Genomic DNA, 21,186 nt, shown 5'->3' on the forward strand with positions numbered 1-21,186 from the left:
GGGCATGCATCTCAATTTTAACATTGTTAAACGATGCTTTAAAGGTACTATGTTCTTTTTGCAGCCAACATCAAATTCTGTAGAACTTTGCAGGAATTATGAATATGTCATGTATGTCTGTGAAATTTAAACGTTAGCAGTGTCCTAATATTTAAATTATGCAAGGAAACCTGTTTACTTGCCAGACTTCACTGTCAGACACTATTGAGTGACTGACTGGATTTTTTCTTCTTTGGTAATAACATACATGAAATGATCTGTAAAGGGTAGATGAGCGCTTGTTTACATCAATAACCCACTTCTTGTCATGGCCAAAATTAATCTGATTAAATCTTTGCACAGCATAAAACGTACGACCATTCGTTACAATGCTCTGAAAATCAGACTATTACTTACTGGCTCTATAGCTCTATAGTCGATTCGACAACTAATAATAGTCGTTATTTTCCCACTTAGAGACATTTTCAAGCCCCCCCCCCCCCCCTTTTTTTTTTTTTTAGGGAAGTTCTAAATTAGTATTATCTTTCAAATGCCGCTGGAATTTAACGTTTTCATTTTGTTTTGGCCTGCAAATGGGACATTTAAAGCAGTAGGTATTCATTTCCTTGTATCATTGTCACACAGAGGCAGAAGCTCCAGTTACAGCTTCATCATATTCAATAATGATGATAACAAAGCTTCTGGTTTTAAAATGCTCTCAATAATAAATCAACACTGACAGCGAAAAAACACTTCTCACGTATGATTCACTCTTTATTCCGTTTAATAAGATTTCGATTATTCGAGTTATCGAATCAGCGCATTTGTGAGAGAATGCAACGTAAACAATATAGTTCAGGGTCAAAGTTGTTTACGCTAGCAAAGTGCAGAAAGGTCAAAAGAGAAACTATTAGTTAAGCGCATCGCGCGCGATACCGGTAAAGTGCGCGCATTCCAAGTTAGCATGCGCGGCACAACAACTGAATTCGTCTCACATACTCAACAAGTTCCACTGGGGTTGGATGTTTTTCTTTTAGTTCTCCCAGATTTTAGGAACAGGAATATTCACGTAGGAACAGGAATATACACGTAGACCTATACTTTTTAGGTGTCTACACTTGAACAATTTTATTACCAAGACAACTTTTACCGTGCTGGCTCGTCGAGGATGGTTTAGCCCACACAATCGCCTGGTATAACTCTGGAAGTGATTATTCTGGATACATAAACTAAAGGGGATCTATAGATCTAGACTCTAGATCAAGTCTAGATCTACTCAATAAACTAAACCGGACTATCGCGCTCGATCAAGCCCGAACTTGACAGTGACAATGGGGAAGAAAAGAGGCGGGCAGACGACTAAACGCAAAGATCGCGAGACCAGAGCATCAACACGGAATGTTAGTGTTACCACAGGACCCAGCACGAGAGTGACAAGGCCTAGATTTAGTACTACTAGCTCTAGGCCTACTAGTAGTAGGAGAGGGAGATACACGTCAAGGTCAATGCCAAGGGCAAGGGAGTCGGTGTCGCAAGATCAGCCAGTGACCGGCCCAGGGACGGTGGAGCAGGCGCCTGCAGCCCAGGCAGCAACACCCAGTCAGTCGTCGGGACGACCCTCGGTCGTGACACAACCGGGTGAGTTTACGATAAACAACCGTCAGCTTGACATTACAGGCATTAGGCCTAGATCTAATGAAAGCATAGAGACCAATTCAGCCCTCGTCCCTACCGTATCGTTCCCTTCCATAGCAGATAGTACCAGGGCGGGATGGAGGTCTAAATTCAGACCTGGGGGATCATACGGGTAAAATACTAGGCAACCAGGGGATGACGGCTCGAGGGCAGGGATACGTTCCAATGGAACAGTGTCAATCGGGTTTTACTGTAGTTCAAACGGGACAACAACTCATGCTTAAACCAATAGTAACGGCAAGAAACAAGATCTACAATATTGAGGCGTGGACAAACGCCTGTTTGACATTTGCGAGTGTCTATTTGCAGGCACATCCAAACTTCGCACAAGAGATCCTAAAATATTGCCACCTCATACGGTCGGCATCGAGCAAATACACAGGGTACGGATGGCGGGACTATGATGTGGAGTTTCGCTCCCGTAAATTAATATCTAATAAAGATCGTGGGCTAGTATCGATGGAGAGTTGTGGCTCATGCACGTTGTAGGGGGTGGGGCGCCTAGACTAACATTAACAACAATAGGAACCCCCACGGCTAAGCCTCCAAGAGTGGGGAGGCCAGGCGGGCCCAGACCATTTCAGTCCCAATTTCCCAGAACATCGGGCACCAAAAGTCAGGCTTACTGGAGTCAACCAGCCCGCCGGCTGGGCGGCCGCCAGCTCGGAGCTCGCCAGTCCGGTCCCGGTGTATGCTATGCACTTAACTTCAGACATGGAAAATGTGAGCGTCAGCAGTGCAAATTCCTCCACAAATGCTTGGCATGCGGCAATACCGGCCTCGGGAAAGTTACCTGCCCGCGGGCCCGGGAGGCGATCACCAGCCAAACCGCATAAAGCAGATCTAGTAGGCCTAGATAGTCTAGTAATTCTTAAATACTGGGGATCAATATAACGAAGGGACATCAATGGCCAATAATAATAATGTTAACGTAAAGTCGGTACAAGATCATCAACTACACTCACTAGCTCCATCTCCCATTAAAGTAGAAAGACTAGTAGCAGAGTTAGAAAGATATCCCAATAAAAAGGCAGCGCAATTCTTAGTAACCGGTTTCACCCAGGGCTTCATATTGAATTACAACGGCCCTCGGTTGCCTGACGATCTACCAAATTTGAAATCGGCAGATCAGAATAAGGTAGCGACAAAAAAGAAAATCGATAAGGAAGTTACTTTGGGACGCTACGCAGGGCCATACGAGAAAAGACCCCTTCAAAATTTGAGAGCAAGCCCAATTGGCTTAGTCCCGAAGAAGAACCCAGGGGATTTCCGACTAATAAACCACTTATCCTATCCGAAAGGGTACCCGATTAATGATTTCATTGCCGATGACGCATGCAAAGTAGAATACAGTAGCCTAGCTATGATACTGCCGTAGATTTAGTTTCTAAGACGGGAATAGGGGCTGAGTTAGCAAAAGAAGACATAAAATCTGCATTCAGACTGCTACCCATATCAACCCAGGACTTTGAATTATTAGGAATAAAATTCGAAGAGAAGTATTACGTAGATAAGTGTTTACCAATGGGGATCCGATGCGCACCGGCATATTTCGAAAAATTCTCCTCATTTCTAGAATTCTGTGTGAGGGACAGGCTAGGAACAGATAGGATAGTTCACTACATGGACGATTTTTAGCAGTAGGGTCGGCAAATGCAGGAGGTATTAAATGTTTAGGAATAATAACCGAATTTCGCTCAGTAGGCAGTGAACTAGGTGTCCCTCTGGCTATGGAAAAATCGGAAGGGCCCTGTACAAAATTGACATATCTAGGCCTGGAGGTCGACACCAGCGTCATGCAAGTTCGGATACCTGACGGTAGGTAGCAGCCTTGAAACAGAAAATCCGCAGGGCCTTAGAACAAAAGTCTTTGGATCTGAGGATTATTCAGTCGTTAATAGGATCCTTGAATTTTGTTTGTCGAGCCGTACGGCCAGGTAGAGCGTTCCTAAGGAGGTCAATAGATCTCCTGAAAACAGAAGACGGGTCAAAGGGTTCACGGCGTTTAACGGATGGAGCCCGTGCTGACCTCGAAGTTTGGTTGTCTTTTCTGGAACAACTTAACGGGGTTACAATCATTCAGCCTAGGCAATGGTCAACTGACGACATCCACATGAAAAAAAGCACGCCGCGTTTCATGCTAGTAAAGATAAGATTCTCAAAAACAGATTAATATGGAAAATCAACAATTTTTTGCATAAGAGAGAATGGCATACACAACAGTTGCCCAATTGCCGCAATGTATAGTTTTCTCAACTTGAGACCCAAAACCCATGGCCCTTTGTTTTGCCATGCTAATGGGGCCCCATTAACCAGGTATTAATTTAGAGCAGTATTGATTAAGGTGTTGATCTTTTCAGGGGTGCAATCAGCCCATTATGGCACTCATTCATTTCGTATTGGTGCTGCCACAATTGCTGCCTTGAATGGATTACCCACAGAAAAAATAAAAGAGATGGGGCGATGGCGCAGCGGGGCCTACAGGTCTTATGTAAGACCCTAGTCATATTAGAATAGAGATATCCTCCTTCCAAAGGTTATAGCGTGGAAGGTTGTAGTTTACATTAATAAAATTGAGAGTGCTCTTCCTCATCTCTCACATGAAGCAAATTATTGTAGTTGATCATAAGTTTTCAAAAAGTCATGTATACAGTGTAAAAATAAATAAATAAATACAAAATAAAAAAATAAAAAATAAATAAATAATAAACAAATAATAAGAAACCGATTATCGTGCTTACCAAATTATAGCACGGGCACAATATGATGCTCGTTTTAACCTTAACTACAAACAAGTCGAATAGGGTGGACTATGAATAAACATATGATCGCGAAAAGAATTATGTACATGTAGGCCTATACTTCCCCGGAGAACTCTTTTGTTTTCACCACAGGTACTCGAGCCCAACGGTTGTGGCTATTGGGGGATAGCTTCGTCAGGAGAGCCGGCGAGAGGGCATCCTGGACAGGCAACCACAACCTGGGAGTAAATGCAAGCGAGGTTAAATGGTTTGGCAGAGGCGGCCTAACCCTACACGAATTTCCGAGAGCTCTCCAGGACTTACTAAGGTACAACCCAGCTCCTACCATCATGATCATTCACGTGGGTTCGAACGACCTCGGCCGCTATGGAGCCAAGCAATGTCGACAGGCATTAGATGATGCCCTCACCACAGCCCGGGAATTATTACCGAGGTGCCATATTTATGTTTCAAGCATAATACCTCGTTTGTTCTACTATGGATATGGCCGTACAGTGCATTCGCAATTAGCGATTAATAAGGTGAGGAAATCCCTGAACAAATATGGTAGAAGAAAGATCAGGCGCATGCACAATGCATCGTTCATCATGCACAACTTCATCGCGCAAGAACACCAATATTTTAACAGGGACGGGATACACCTGTCGGACAGTGGATGTGACATTTTGATACAGAGTTTCGCAACGGCGGCTCGAATGGCTGGGTTAACTTAAAACTTGAAATCTCTGAGAAAACGCCGTTTAAATATAATGACTCCCTCAAAATAATGCACGTGAGTCTTGCGACTCAACACTTTAACATTTAAGCTGAATATAATATTATTTGTCTGCGGTACGATTGTATAGCAGACAAATGTTGTTTGTATCGTTAATGAATGCATATTTATGTTGGGTCCGGGGCTGTGCCCCGATGGAATGTAATTTGCATAGGCAGCTCGTACAGGTGTGCGAGCTAATTCTGCCACGGAGACCAGGGCGTGGCATGAATTAGTGTGTAATTGAATCATTTTAGCTTGAGCTTTCAACGAGACAACTTTTATTTACAATAAAAGTGCGTTGTGTCATGTACTGTTACATGACTGCGTTTGAATAAGGTTTTCCAGAGTTTTTATGCTCGTTGAGTTTTATCTCTGGTTTTTTATCCTGGACCATGATAGGTCCGGTTTCCAGTGAAGGAAACGGTTTCCAGTGAAGGAAACGAGAAGAAATGTTTGTTAAACATTCATACTGAATAAACGGCCGGCTCTCAGTAGTCGTTGTCAGGCTATTCCACAATAATTGAAGTGTATTATTGTGTTATTTGTGTGTATTGGAAAGCAAGAGGGATGACAGACGAAATAATATGTGAGATTATAGGACAGACAGATCATTGCATAATGTATATACATGCACATGTCAATAGAACAAGGCAGAATCTGATTTGGACCATGATATGGCTCGTTGACGCTGCTATCATGGTTGTTTTGTTGTTGGTTTTGGTATGGCAGCTCGTCAAGTATACCTACATGTATATTTCTAGTTTAGGGAATAATGCCAAAGATAATAAGATAACAGTGGATTGTACAGATGAATACAAGGTGTACATGTAAATAGACGTTCGATCAAAATAGGACAGTCGACTAATGACTGAATCTTATTTGAGGCTGTGCAGCTCGACTGTACACGGGCAAACATGTTATTATTGTCTTCAACATAGTGATCGTGTTTAATTGATTTAACGTGGATTCATAGATCGTAATTGTTCATTTCAATTTTGCTCGGCAAAGTCACATAAAATGTGATAATGGTGCAGAGAATTTAAGCACCTGGCTTGGTATTAAGGTTTGGGAACCGATGGAGAAAAATAATAAAAATAAAATTGTTAGTATTTTTGATAAATGCCCTTAAAGAGATGACTATAGTTTGCTTTGTTTGAATGGGTCCAAGTGACAACAGATAACATCATTTCATTTAATTGTTCGTCCATTTATGGCAGAAAGTAACAATTTAGAAAACAAAACAGACAAAACTATTTAAGAGGCAAAAAAAAAAAAAAAAAAGAAAAAAAAAAAAAATGGTTTGTATTGGCTGTTTGGGGTTGAAAATTGTCAAGGTTGCTTATTGCTATTGATATTTATGTTAATTGTTGTTCATAACAGGGGAGAGCGGTTTGCCCAATGGCAAGGAGGGGCTCTCAGTAGGAGAGGTTGTTTAGGGGAATCCGTAATCTCAGGAAACTGGGACTTCGGTTGGATGTCTTCCTCCCGGTTGGTCACGTGACCCGGGTTCCCCTACTTAGTATCTCGTTTTTATTTAGCCTCTCCCCTCTTCCCTGTACAATAGTGCGGGTACAGATATCGCCCCTTTTTAATTTCATTGCATTTCTGTTATTTGATTGTGACATTAATTGTTGGACGGTTTGAAAGGGGGAAATTCTATCCCCAGTGGAATAAATGTTGAGAAAATGGCAAACAATTTATCCATGTTGTATTTCTTCTCACAATTCGATTATTCGAGTTATCGAATCAGCGCATTTGTGAGAGAATGCAACGTAAACAATATAGTTCAGGGTCAAAGTTGTTTACGCTAGCAAAGTGCAGAAAGGTCAAAAGAGAAACTATTAGTTAAGCGCATCGCGCGCGATACCGGTAAAGTGCGCGCATTCCAAGTTAGCATGCGCGGCACAACAACTGAATTCGTCTCACATACTCAACAAGTTCCACTGGGGTTGGATGTTTTTCTTTTCCCGCCTCCCCACCCCTTCTACTCCTTAGACAATAAGAAAGGAAGAAATAAGAAGTAGAAAGTGAAAGAGCTCAAAGAAAGGGGGAGGGAAATTTACACAGCAGAGCTCGGGGAGGATAGATTTGAGACATGTGGCCAAAAAACAAAAAGTGATGATGATTATGGTTGGTTGGTTTGGCTTGATGCATTTTAAATAAATGGTTGGTTGGTTGGGCTAGTATGCTTTTAATGAATGGATGGTTGGCTGGGCTTGTAATAATTCGTGTTATGGTTGGCTGGATGGGCTTGTATTCTTAATTGGAACAAAGTTTTGGTTGGTTGGTTGGGCTAGTGATGTTCCAATAAATGGCTGGTTGGTTGGGCCAGTAAGCTAGTAATGAATGAATGGTTAGCTGGGCTAGTATAATGATTCGTTTTAGAGATTGGCTGGATGAGCTTGTATTCTTAATTGGAACAAAGTTTTGGTTGGTTGGTTGGGCTAGTGATGTTCCAATAAATGGCTGGTTGGTTGGGCCAGTAAGCTTTTAATGAATGGATGGTTGGCTGGGCTTGTAATAATTCGTGTTATGGTTGGCTGGATGGGCTTGTATTCTTAATTGGAACAAAGTTTTGGTTGGTTGGTTGGGCTAGTGATGTTCCAATAAATGGCTGGTTGGTTGGGCCAGTAAGCTATTAATGAATGAATGGTTGGCTGGGTAGTATAATGATTCGTTTTAAAGATTGGCTGGATGGGCTTGTATTCTTAATTGGAACAAAGTTTTGGTTGGTTGGTTGGGCTAGTGATGTTCCAATAAATGGCTGGTTGGTTGGGCCAGTAAGCTATTAATGAATGAATGGTTGGCTGGGCTAGTATAATGATTCGTTTTAAAGATTGGCTGGATGGGCTTGTATTCTTAATTGGAACAAAGTTTTGGTTGGTTGGCTGGGCTAGTGATGTTCCAATAAATGGCTGGTTGGTTGGGCCAGTAAGCTTTTAATGAATGGATGGTTGGCTGGGCTTGTAATAATTCGTGTTATGGTTGGCTGGATGGGCTTGTATTCTTAATTGGAACAAAGTTTTGGTTGGTTGGTTGGGCTAGTGATGTTCCAATAAATGGCTGGTTGGTTGGGCCAGTAAGCTATTAATGAATGAATGATTGGCTGGGCTAGTATAATGATTCGTTTTAAAGATTGGCTGGATGGGCTTGTATTCTTAATTGGAACAAAGTTTTTGTTGGTTGGTTGGGCTAGTGATGTTCCAATAAATGGCTGGTTGGTTGGGCCAGTAAGCTATTAATGAATGAATGGTTGGATGGGCTAGTATAATAATTAGTTTAATGGTTGACCGGATGGGCTTGTATTCTTAATTGAAACAAAGTCTTGGTTGGGTGGTTTGGATTGAAGATTCATTTGAAAATTCGGTTTTGGCATTCTTTATTTTGAAAATATGCTGAAGGGTTGTGGCTCGTAGAGCCTTCTTGGACGCTGTAATTAAGTAGATATAAGTGCCCAGATAGATGTATCGAAGCTTATCATAACTCATCCTGCTATGAAATTATTATATGTATGTTTGGGGTTGAAAATTGTCAAGGTTGCTTATTGCTATTGATATTTATGTTAATTGTTGTTCATAACAGGGGAGAGCGGTTTGCCCAATGGCAAGGAGGGGCTCTCAGTAGGAGAGGTTGTTTAGGGGAATCCGTAATCTCAGGAAACTGGGACTTCGGTTGGATGTCTTCCTCCCGGTTGGTCACGTGACCCGGGTTCCCCTACTTAGTATCTCGTTTTTATTTAGCCTCTCCCCTCTTCCCTGTACAATAGTGCGGGTACAGATATCGCCCCTTTTTAATTTCATTGCATTTCTGTTATTTGATTGTGACATTAATTGTTGGACGGTTTGAAAGGGGGAAATTCTATCCCCAGTGGAATAAATGTTGAGAAAATGGCAAACAATTTATCCATGTTGTATTTCTTCTCACAAATGTCACTTTTAATATATGCAGTCAGAACAATAACCTACCGCATTTTGCGGTTACCATACACCATAATTGAGATATAACATGATGGCGAGATGAATACTGAATCGTATACGATTCCATAATTGTAATTATGAGCTGACTCATAATAGAATAATATATATATAAATGTATATATATATATATGCGTACCTGGCATAAAACTTTTCTAGCCGTGTCCTCCGAGAAACTAGCGATGATAATTCTTGAGTCTTTTACCTGCAGAAGACAGCAAGAGAAAGAGGGCATTACAAAACATTGGCAAATAAAAAAAGAGCATGAAAAGAAAGAAGACACTGATAGAGGATGAGGGAGAAAGAATGACACGTGAAATTAAAGATGGCAGAGAGTAAGTAATAAAGAGAGAGAGGGAGATAAAGAAAGAGAGAAATAGAGAGAGAGAGAGAGAAAACCGTATCAGCATGACAGGGACAAATAAATGGCAGATAAAATGAAAGACGACAGCAAGCAAGTAAGAGAAAGAGTGAGAGAGAGAGAGAGGGAGAGAGAGAGAGAGAGAGAGAGAGAGGATGAAAGACGACAGAGAGCAAGCGAGAGAGAGAGGGGGAGGGGGAGGGAGAGATAGAGAGAAAGCAGACACAAACTGTATTTGCATGACTTGGACAAATAAATGGCAGATAGAATGAAAGACGACAGAGAGCAAGCAAGTAAGAGAAATAGAGAGAGAAAGAGAAAGAGAGAGAGAGAGAGAGGGGGAGAGGGAGAGAGAAAATGAAATACGACAGAGAGCAAGCGAGAGAGAGAGAGAGAGGGAGGGGGAGGGAGAGTTAGAGAAAGCAGACACAAACTGTATTTGCATGGCATGGACAAATAAATGGCAGGTAGAATGAAAGACGACAGAGAGCTTGAGAAATAGAGAGAGAAAAGGGGAAAGAGAGAGAGAGGGAGAGAGAAAATGAAATACGACAGAGAGCAAGCGAGAGAGAGAGAGGGGGAGGGGGAGGGAGAGTTAGAGAAAGCAGACATAAACTGTATTTGCATGACATGGACAAATAAATGGCAGATAGAATGAAAGACGACAGAGAGCAAGCAAGTAAGAGAATGAGAGAGAGAAAGAGAGAGAGAATGAAAGACGACAAAGAGCAAGCGAGAGAGAAAGAGGGAGGGGGAGGGAGAGATGGAGAGAGCAAACACAAATCTTTTTTGTATGACAGGATAAAAATAAACTTGGAATAGATCCATGAATTGAACAGCGCTGTGTGGAGGTAAATTCATTAGAATAACATATTAATTGTATCGATCGTTAACAAAATGAAAGTAGAACTAACCCCAAAGAATAAGTGTAGGTATTTTGAAAACCGACATGAATTCCAGCATTTTGATGTACAATAAATCTTATGAACGTGTACAAGAGATATATAAATAAACATTTCTTGGCATTATCTTCTACATTATCTTCTGCAGGTGCCCATTTCATTTCTTAATTTCCAACTTTCTTTATATTTGCTATTATATTTGTTTGTTTTTAAAACATGTATATCCGATATTATCATCATCACGTTTTATATATCAATTTCTGTTAATTGTATTTAAAATGTAAATGCTCAAAATTTAAAGGCTACGAGAAAAGGAAATGAAATGCTTTATCCATTCTCTCCTTTTAATTTTCTTTTCCCCCACTCATCCATGTATATAAATTCGATTTATTTTATGTATGATGTGCAAAATATTGAAGTTTCCACTATTATTATTGTTAATTTATTCCTTGAACTAATTTGTGATCGTTTCCATATTGATGTATTTGTAATTTGTCTTTATTACTTTGAACTTTGTAATCTTTGTTTGTATCAGTCTCCCGACTGTTTTAACATGGAATTTTGACTCAATAAACCGAAATGAATGAAGGAAAAAAAATAATTAAGTAATGCCTTTTACTTTTTGTAGCGTGACATGGGCGCAGCCATTTTCTTGAAAATGTGACGTACCAGGCGGAGTTGTAGATGTATTATGCACCAAGCTTCACTGGAAAAAACTTTTTAATTAAATAACAAAACCTTTACTTTTCAATGAGAAAGTAAAAATTACATTTAGTGAAAAATATATAATTGGGTGACAATTGTAATTCATTTATTTAAAAATGCTAAAATCTATTTTATTCATACGAAACCTGCACCCCAGAACAGCACCAACTTATTTATGCAATTTGGATACTGGCAATTGGAGTACAAAGGATAATAGCAGGTAGATGACATGCCTTAACACCACAAACACCTGGGAAGGAAGCATCCATAAATTTGAATACATTTAGTTCATAAACGACCCCGCATAGTACGTCACGTTATCAAGAAGATGGCGATGCCAATGTCTTGCTGAGAAACTGTACTTTATTCTAACTGTACGCCTTTGGCATACACTAAGGTGGGGAATATCTCTCAGAACAACTAAAGTTATTATTTGGGGTTAGTTCCCCTTTAATATCGACAAACATGATCACAATCGAAAGACAGAAAGTAAAGGTTTTTAAATAAAACTGAATAAATAAATAAATAAGCAAACCTAGCGAATAAAATTCTATGCACTACATTTGCTGATGTGGTACTGTGTGGCAACATAATGAGGTATCTGACACCCATATTAGGGAATTTTAGATTTGCGTAGTGACGTCCATTCAAGGCAGTGCATTAAAAGGACGTCGATCGTAGTAATCCACTTTTTCGTTCGGCAAATCTAAAAAGTCCTTAAAGAAGTTAACGCACTACGAGAAGCGGGTTCGTTTATTCCTACATTGCATGTAATGCCCCCTTCACACGCGATGATGTTTCTTACAAGTCCTTATATGGATCGCACAAATTCACGGATCCTTACGATTTGGCCACTTTTACGACTGATTTAACAGTTGTTACGAGTTATTACAAGCTATTTACTGCAAAATTTCCCGATTTGTTACGAGTTTTCACGGATAACTACGAGCAACTTAAGCAGGGCTCCCACTTAGCCGAGTTACAGCCTCGAGTCGTGGCGAGCCCTGCTTTACGGGCATTTTAAGATCTTTTTTCGGTCGCGTGAAGCAGGCGCGGATCCAGGGGGGCAGGGGGCCAGGCCCCCCCCCCCTACACTGGCGGAAACGTGCTCCTTTAATCTATTAATTCCTTGAAATGCTAGATCGTCATAATGGTAGCCATGGCGACGCCGGGGTAATAACAGTGGAGCGCCATGAGCGTCAAAGCTGACAGACATAAGCGATATAAAAGAACCAACTTTTATCATCATGACTATTATTAAGCCAAGTAAAATTGATTAGTCCTTTCTTATCCTTTTTTTTTTCTTCATGAGAACTAGAGTGTTCTGTTTTGTATGATGCTTGATAGATATATGTACATAGAAATGTCATTATTTTAATATCAAAACAAATTCTGCAAATTTAATTTCATTTGCTCCAGGAAATGTTCTTCTCTGCTCCAAACAAATCTAAGAGGTCATACTAAAAAGCTTTACCAAAGGCGCACTCGCACAAAATTAGCTGGCCACTTTTTTTTCAAATCGAGTGGTCCAACCCTGGAACAGCTTACCTCCCTACATAGTAGGGACTTTTAGATTTGCACGACGAGAACGTGGACTGCGACGTCCATTTAAGGCACCGGCAGTGACGTCACATTGCCTTAAAAGGATGTCACACGAGCAGTCCACGTTCTCGTCGTGCAAATCTAAAAGTCCCTATTGTCTGCACCTACTGTGGCTAATTTTAAGAGAAAACTGAGAGCCCTTCCCATAGGACAACTTGGACAAGAGGGCTAATCAACCAAGTATACCAAGTAAGCAAGGTGAAACTACAATATGTCTATGGTTGCTGACCTGATTGCTTTTATTAAATGACTTTATTTTCAACAACAATTAAAAAAAAAAATCAAATATAAAAAAGAAAATGAGACTTGGCGAGAAAGTCAATTCAATTCAATTCAATTCAATTCAATTCATTAATTTTTCCTCTTTCAATCAGGGAAAAAAATACACGGGGGCTCAGGGCGAATTAGCCCCCGAAATGCCCAAAAGAGCCCCCGAAAGTCTTAAAAGAGCCCCCAAATTTTGCATAGAGTTCAATGCAAAACAAATTAAAGAGTGCTATTTTCATGTAAGCAAGCTTGAAAAGTAGCCCCCGAAATTGTTTAAGTAATTTTTTCCCTGCTTTCAATCGTTCATTTATACAATGATGGTACATTTTAACATATTCACATATTTATATACATATAGATCAATTTGCACAATACAATACATTAAAAAAATAAACATGAAATTGAAAGGGAAGGAGGGCCGACTAAAAAGCAGAGCTTGTAGGGTGTAAGCCCCCTGTAAAAGTAATGATTATGAACTATTATTTTATGAGAGAAAAACAACAATAACAATAACTGATTCAGTAATACAAAAAATCACTTTTAAACGCGAAACATTGATAAATACATACATGTTTATAAAAAGAAACAATCAAAGTTGCATAAAGTCACACTACAAATTATATTTGATTGGGGAATGCAATAGCCTAGTAACTATTCAGAGAATAAAGCATTTAAGTCTCCTTTTGAAAATTTGTATCGAATTACACTGTAAAATATCATTTGAAAGAGAATTCCACAGTTTTGGACCTGTAAAAACAAATGTCTTTTGTGCAAAAGATGTTGTATTTAATAGTAGATGAAAAGAGCTCGCCTTGCGAGTGAGGTAACTATGAATCGAATCATTTCTTACGAACATATCATTAAAAGGCAAAGGTAATTGTTTAGTGTTGAGCTTGTACATTAAAGATAAACTTGAGTTCTGGTAATGCGATTGCATTGTGAAAGAAAAGGTGTGGAATGGATCAGAAAAGTTGATCATATAGCATGTAAGTAATGGTGTGTAATGCAAGGTTCTGGAGTCATCAAAATCATCATAAATTTGGCAGAGTCTTGGTAAAGTAACAATCACTTACACAGAAAGATGTATATGGGACAACACAAATGGTGTCGGGGCTAGTACTACCCCGATTTCCTTATCTTTCTATGCTCATGACTCAGCCAGTATACATTTTCTTCCAAAATTGTTTGGCACATGACATTTATTTATGATCTTGAACATTCAGTGTAAGTTTCGTTAGATTCTGTGAGAATTCATTTTCTTTTTTTTTTACCAGAACTCAAGTTTATCTAATTAACTGTGGAGTGAGGAGGGAATACAAACTAGGGATTTACGATATATACCTTACCTTCAGTCTGCTAATCACCCCAGCTGGGTCGTAGTAAAATGACTGCCTTGATACGAGGGTGAAATTCCGGTAGTCTAACAATTCATGTAAATCCTCCATAATCTGAAGAAAAAACAGAAGAATATGACAGTTGGTAAGGAACACAAAAACACATTATACGGTTTTTATTCAAATAATTGTCTCCTTAAATAATATTTATGTAATACCCTAATAAGGGTATTATACAGTTTCCCTTTTAAATTAAAGGAACGTCTGAATTTGTAGAATACCCAACCTTTTAATTTCGATACTTTTTTTAAAAGGATTTATGACTTACTGATAAACATCTTAGGGTGTAACTGTTTCCTAATTTACATTTCACAGATGAGGATCTGTTTATGCTGATAACGAAAGCTTACGAATTTGCAGAGGAAATCGTGGAACATAAGAGACCAGATCTGTTAAACAATTATAATCTCCTCTTTACGGTAATGTTGGTGATGAAGATTATTAATTCTAACCCTCTGTTGTGCCCTTTTTGTCAGGTGGCAGCATTTTTCAAGCTTTTTTTAGTCACGAAGCTCATCTAAGAAATAAAAGGTCTCCTGCCACCCCTATCCTAAATTCATCCCAGAAGATTAATTTTGCAGTGATTTCTAATACTTGCTGTTCACGAATTCGACGTTATCCAAAAATATTTTTGATATACCTAAATTTCTCTTGCGGCATCCCCGTTGAAAAATGCTGCATGGTGTTCGCTCTCAAACTATATCTTGTTGATTTACTTCTTAAAGTTTACCCAATGTTTCAATCAAGTAGATTTATAATTCATTATAAATTTCCTTGTGAATTAATTATGATTATTAATGAATGTCTTTAGTTGTCTTAGTAGTGTGTGGAGATGTCAAGGTCGAGTGGATACGTCACCGGTCAGTGGATCTCATGGTTCGAGTCCCGTCCAGGCAGTAATGTCCTTTGGTAGGAGGTTAATCTACATTTGTCACTCTTCTCCCAGTACACGAGCTAGTGAAAGTAAATGGGCACCCGGCATATCGGAAGAAATTTCTGAACGCTTTAGAGCCTTATTATTGCGCCTCATATACACCCGAGCTTTACCTAGGTTATTATATATAGAGAAACCTGCTTTAGTGGCCACCTGTGTATAAAGGCCTCATTTTCTGTTTCCATTAATAACAGTTTCTTTCTCGTATGTACTGATGGAACCTGTACATAAAGACCGCCTGCCTATAAAGAACACTTTTCTTGTCACCCTTGAGTGGTCTTTAGAAACAGGTTTCACAGTAATACTTTGTACCAAGCACGGGAGAGTCTAGTAGCCGCTCTCTATATATTTAAAGGCATCGCTCAACTATGTTAAATCTGAGATGTATGGCCCTACCTGTTATCAATGTCTGTGATATGGTGTAATATTGGATTCCCATTTTTTTAAAAGAACGCTTCAAAATGATCAAGAAGTGCCTCAATCAAAGTAAACATCTTCGAGTGACCGGTTTTACCATACTCATTTTCCCCAATAGACTGTAGTATTATTTAAAAACCGTTAAGAAAACGAAAAATGAAATTTCGATTTCCAGTCATGAATATCTTGATAATCAGACAGGCGATCGGCTTGTTAAAGTCATGGGATTCCTGACTGACCTAAAGGTTTACAACTATGATTGCAACATGAGCTAAATTCAGAATTTTGTTTCAGAATCTGAGGCAATGTTACCGAATCACTTTAAAGACCGTCAATACTACTGGGCCAGAAGGATTAGACCACACAGCGAGGTCACTGATAGGTGGCTATCTCATTAAACTCAGCTCTCAACTAACATAAGAAAAAGAGGATCATGGGGGACCAACAGGTACCGATTGGGGAAGTTTTCTATATAGAGGGAGCAAGTAGCTACAAGTAGGACAGTGGGGCTTTAAATGAACATCTTACCCCGGCATGTGGTTCAGTAGCTTCAGTAATGGTGGAGATCTTTGACCAACCAAACCGTTCACAGATTTGAAGTTTGACCTTGTTGAGGTCAGATGAGCTTCCCATGGTCCGGATGAAGAACGGGTAGAGACGGTGATCTGAAAGCCCGATGGCAGAGTTGGCAAAACCCATCTAAAAAAATATATATATAAGATGAGTCAAAAGCTGATAATAAGCTTGGAGTGACGTCCGTATTTTTTCATTTTCTCCATTGTCCCCATTCTTTCTCCTCTTCCTCACTTTGTTATTCATCAAGCTCTTCTACCTTTTGTTCTTTTTGTAATGTCTTTCTTATTATTGTCATTTTTCCTCTTCTTCTTTTTAATCTTCTTCTCTGTGATCTACTTATACTTTCTCTTATTTTACTTTTTGTCTTTATTATAATTAACATAATTAATCTGAGTATCAGATCACGCATTACTTATATTTGGTTTGATTAATTACTATCAAGGTTGAAAATCCCATGTAAAAAATATTAAAGAGGAAAAAGTAAAGAGGAAAATAATTGTATGGGGATAATATGCATTCTACGACGCTTTCTTTCTTCTTCTTCTTCGTTGTCGTCGTCAATGTCGTTCATTTTCTATTCCTACTTCTCTCTATTATTCCTTCTCTTCCTCCTCGTCCCCCTCCTCTATGTTATATTTTTTCCTCCTTATATTCTTCTTTCTCTCTGTCATCTTTTTCTTCATCATTTCTTCTCCCTGTTCTTCCTGATCTTCCTTCTTTCCACCTCCTACTATTTTTACACTCGTTTTTCTACTTATTATGTTTGTTACCATTGATTATCCTCATACTCGAAATGATTCTCATCATCTCTCTCATTAGCTATTTGGTTCCACTAATTCGATAAGGACTGTTGCGACAAATGAAAGTATTTTGTGTAATTAATTAATTTTATGCAATAAATTACCAAAATTGACGACAAAATATTTTATAGACTTGATCGCTCAGCAATTTCAAAAATGTTATTTGAAGAAATGATTGTGTTACATCAGTCTAATATAAATAGGAATTAACTTACAAGTCATAATGATCTAAATTTTCAAATTGGTTTGACACCTATAGTATTTTCCATGTCCCAGGGGCTTAATTACATTGGCCACTTTGGCTAGAGTATGGCAATTAAAGTTTCATAACAAGATAGCAAGGGAAAATGGGAGAGAGACAGAGAGAGAGATAGAGAGAGAGAGAGGGGGGGGTGAGAGAGATAGACGGTGATAGACCTAGTAGAGAGAGGTTTTACGAGAAAGAGGGAAGGTTAGGGAGGGAGGATAAAGCTAAGAAGGAATAACTAGAGAAAAGGAAGAACATTCATGTTTTCCGCGTGATAAACACACGACATTGTTGGAAAATCTGAATCTGTGTATTTCTATACTCAACTAAGTAAAAAGCAGCACAGTACATTGTATACCAAAATTTGTCCATGTCTTCCTTGTCATCTTCACTGGCTTCGTGGGAATAATCGTACAGATGAACTTTACTCGCACACTTACACATGTCTCAAGCTTCAGGCCCTAACATACCTAGATGATCAACATTCATATACAATTATCGCTCAAGAGGCCACACAATGTGAGGGAAATTCCCTAACAAGAAACAAATAATGAAAGAATAATAACAGATTTGGGTGCGGTATTGGCAATAAAATTCTCTGAAAAGCAAGGAAACAAGGTAATTTGCCCATGATTCTTGCTTTATTTTGTTGTATTTTATTCTCCCATTTTAATTTTTTAACCGGGGGCTCGTGCCCCAGGGCCCCCTGGATACGCCACTGACAGCACCTGGGCCCCGTTTCACAAAGCCTTTTTTCAATGACAAATTACAAAAATCAGTGACAAATCTGCTGATAACCAATTTGTAGCAAGGATTTCAGTAGCTTATAACAAAAACTGTCATTTGTCACTGATAACAAGTTTTGTGAAACGCCCCCCAGAACACTAGGAACAATACTCACCTGAATGATGCCCCAAATACCAGTCACAGCCGCAAGAATCTTGGTAGTTTCAGCCTCAATGGTTCCTACGAACGCAATCATGGATGGTTTAGATAGGATCATCTCATAGAGTAGATTCAACGCACGTGCTGAAGATCCCTGTATCAATGGAGGAAATAGTATGGAGTTATAAACAGTACATGAGGGGTCGTAGTCCAGTGGTTTAATCCTTGTCTGGAAGTGCAAAGGTCCGTGGTTCGAGGCCTAGCACGGTACTTATGTCAATGAGGCCAACTACCCTCCAGGGCAACACCCTCTATGACGAATACCCCCGGGGAAACTACCCCCGGACAACTACCCCCAAGGACAACTACCCCTGGACAACTACCCCCATACAAATACCCCCTAGGACAACTACCCGCGGACAAATACCCCCTAGGATAGTTTTCCGGGGGTAGCTTCCGGGGGTACTGTTGTCCTAGGGGTAGTCGTCCTAGAGGGTGGTTTCCCTAAGGGGTAGTTTTCCTAGAGGGGTAATTGACTGGGGGTGGTTATCCGGGGTGGATGTCCAAGGGGGTATGTGTCCTAGAACCCTTAGGTGTTACATTGGTAACGCTCCTGTAAAAAAAAAAAAAAAAAACTAGTTAAAATGCTCCCCATGGAGAGGAGCATGTACTGAATAGCAATTGAATCCAATGACTGGGGTAATAATCATGCTGTAGACGCTTTAGTAAGTTAATTGATAAAAACATAGTGCATACTGAAAACTATTACCTTAGTGTATTATGATCCAAACCTACACATTAGATAATATGATCAAATTATAAGATTATATCAAAACAGCGAACTTACTTCAAGAACATCGCAAATGAACCACTGATGCCCTAATCCCTCCTTGGTGGATTAAACATTTAATCTTCATTTTGATTTTATTTTATTTTTGCATTTTTTCCAATTACAATAAATGTATAACAATTATTATCAACTGAACACATAAGAATTCAACATCATCATCAGGTACACTAAAAACACAATATGTCAAAGTAATACAGTGACATCATTTATCCAGATGTTAACATCCCATTTTCTTGTTTGCTCCTTCCTTTCCGGGAGTACTACTAATGAACGTGCAAAAAATATCAGTAGAAAGTTTTCCTACAGTAACTGGCAACGGAATAACCTAAAACTAGCGGTGGATATACATTACACACATACACACACACGCGCGCGCACATCCGCACACAAACAGATTTTCTTTATAAAATTAACGCCTGATTTTTCAAACGTACCTGACAAACGAAACTGCATGAATTAGAAAAGTAAAGTTCTCTTTTAACTCACTTAAAAATAATGAACGTATGATTAACTCTCTCTCTCTCTCTCTCTTTCTCTCTCTCTTGTATGCTTTTTCCAACATAGTAGATACGATTGACTGAGAAAAAAGATAACCATTAGAAAAAGATTTCATTTATGAAACTGTGACGATTCTAGGAGAATCAGGGTTCGAACTGTAAACAAGACAGCCAGCTTCTATACAAATATTAGTCGTATTTTACTCTGCAAATAACCTTAGAGAAATTTAGGAAAAATGCGTCGGGTATTTTGTTTTCAACCCATTTCTCCTTACTTGGGCAACCCCCCACAGCAGACACACACTCTTTAATAACAAACTATGGGGGGGGGGGGGAAGAGAGAGAGGAAAGAGAGAAATCATCTAAAAATGGTAATTTCAAATGTCTATCGCACATACCGCAGAAATTATGTTCGCACAACATAATGCATCATTATAATTTTCGAACATTTTCATTGGGTGCGTGATGGACGCTCGAAATAGGGACTTTTAGATTTACACGACGAGAGCGTGGACTGCCGCGTGTGACGTCACATTACCTTACAAGGATGTCACATGTTGCGGTCCACGTTCTCGTCGTGTAAATCTAAAAGTCCCTAATATCTTAGGCTGATTTTCCGGCAATCTTACGATCGTCTTCGACTTACCTGAGTATCTCTGACAACAAGATGTATCTCGTGATCGGGTAGGATGTCACTCCTGTTGTTAAGATCAGCTACTGCTATGTGCATAGCAGCCATGCTCTGGTTGGCAAACTCCTCTGCCCAGTCGCCGTTGCTACTCAGCGGCAATAGAACACCAATATAAAGGGGGATCAACCCGGTTACATTAGATACACTGCCGTCACTTTCTTCCACTTCAAAGTGGCCCGATACCCCAGAGATCATCAGCACCACGCCTATAGTTACGGCACACACCATCAGACATCCTCCGTTAAAGACTCCTTCACGTCGCCAAATCATCGCAAAGAGTAATGAGTTCAGTTATAAGGTAAGTAGGCTAACCCTTCGTGAAATCTTAGTTTTTGTAGGTGGTCGCTGAGACAGAATTAATAAAATCAGTTCCTACACCACTGCACCATCGGCCATGTCTTGAATCGTCAATTCATTTGGATTATATAAAGAAAGAAGGCTTATGCAAAGACAAGCTCGACCGACTTTGCTGACTGCAGGTACGTGATGAAATACGCATGCAAACGAGTCTAAACATCCACGGAAAGGATGTTACCAACGCTCGTCTCCTGATCGTCACAATCAGACAAGAGTTGCAATATTATCCCGAGATGAATTCTGATCATTATGTAATAAGAAGACGGAGAACTCTGATTTACGGTAGAACGGCTAACCCTAAACAATAGCTTCGCACCAATGGGATTGGAGGATGTGCTCATGCGCGGTACAGACTGAGGGCAACGAACGTATCTCATCGTTTTCTCATCATCGTCTTGACAGAACAACAATCCCTTGTGAAACCCTTCCTCACATTCTCTCACTCACTCTCTCTCTCTCTCTCTCTCTCTCTCTCTTTCTCTCCCTCTCTCTCTCTCTCACACACACACTGACTCACTCTTTCTCACTCTTTCT

General features: G+C 39.7%; 1 protein-coding gene across 1 annotated transcript; it reads right to left on the reverse strand.

The window, feature by feature from the left end:
* Positions 1-4,591: 4,591 nt before the first annotated feature.
* Positions 4,592-20,821, reverse strand: LOC590639 (gamma-aminobutyric acid type B receptor subunit 2-like). The gene is made up of 5 exons (XM_030988801.1): positions 20,251-20,821; positions 18,274-18,411; positions 16,278-16,448; positions 14,351-14,452; positions 4,592-4,654 (listed from the first exon to the last, which is right to left on the reverse strand). The coding sequence occupies exons 1-5, from the start codon at positions 20,563-20,565 to the stop codon at positions 4,592-4,594; spliced, it is 789 nt and encodes a 262-aa protein (XP_030844661.1). The 5' UTR covers positions 20,566-20,821.
* Between the last annotated feature and the right edge of the window lie 365 nt (positions 20,822-21,186).

The sequence above is a fragment of the Strongylocentrotus purpuratus genome, unplaced genomic scaffold, assembly GCF_000002235.5.
Source record: "Strongylocentrotus purpuratus isolate Spur 01 unplaced genomic scaffold, Spur_5.0 spur5_scaffold_18, whole genome shotgun sequence".
Taxonomy (NCBI): Eukaryota; Metazoa; Echinodermata; class Echinoidea; order Camarodonta; family Strongylocentrotidae; genus Strongylocentrotus; species Strongylocentrotus purpuratus.

Excerpts from the sequence above, each read along its gene's own strand:
- LOC590639 (XM_030988801.1), bottom strand. The coding sequence starts at position 20,565 with ATGATTTGGCGACGTGAAGGAGTCTTTAACGGAGGATGTCTGATGGTG. Across the intron at positions 14,453-16,277 it reads CTACTGAACCACATGCCGGG|ATTATGGAGGATTTACATGA; the intron begins GTAAGATGTTCA and ends TTTTTTCTTCAG. Across the intron at positions 4,655-14,350 it reads GGGTGATTAGCAGACTGAAG|GTTGTGGTTGCCTGTCCAGG; the intron begins GTAAGGTATATA and ends ATTTACTCCCAG.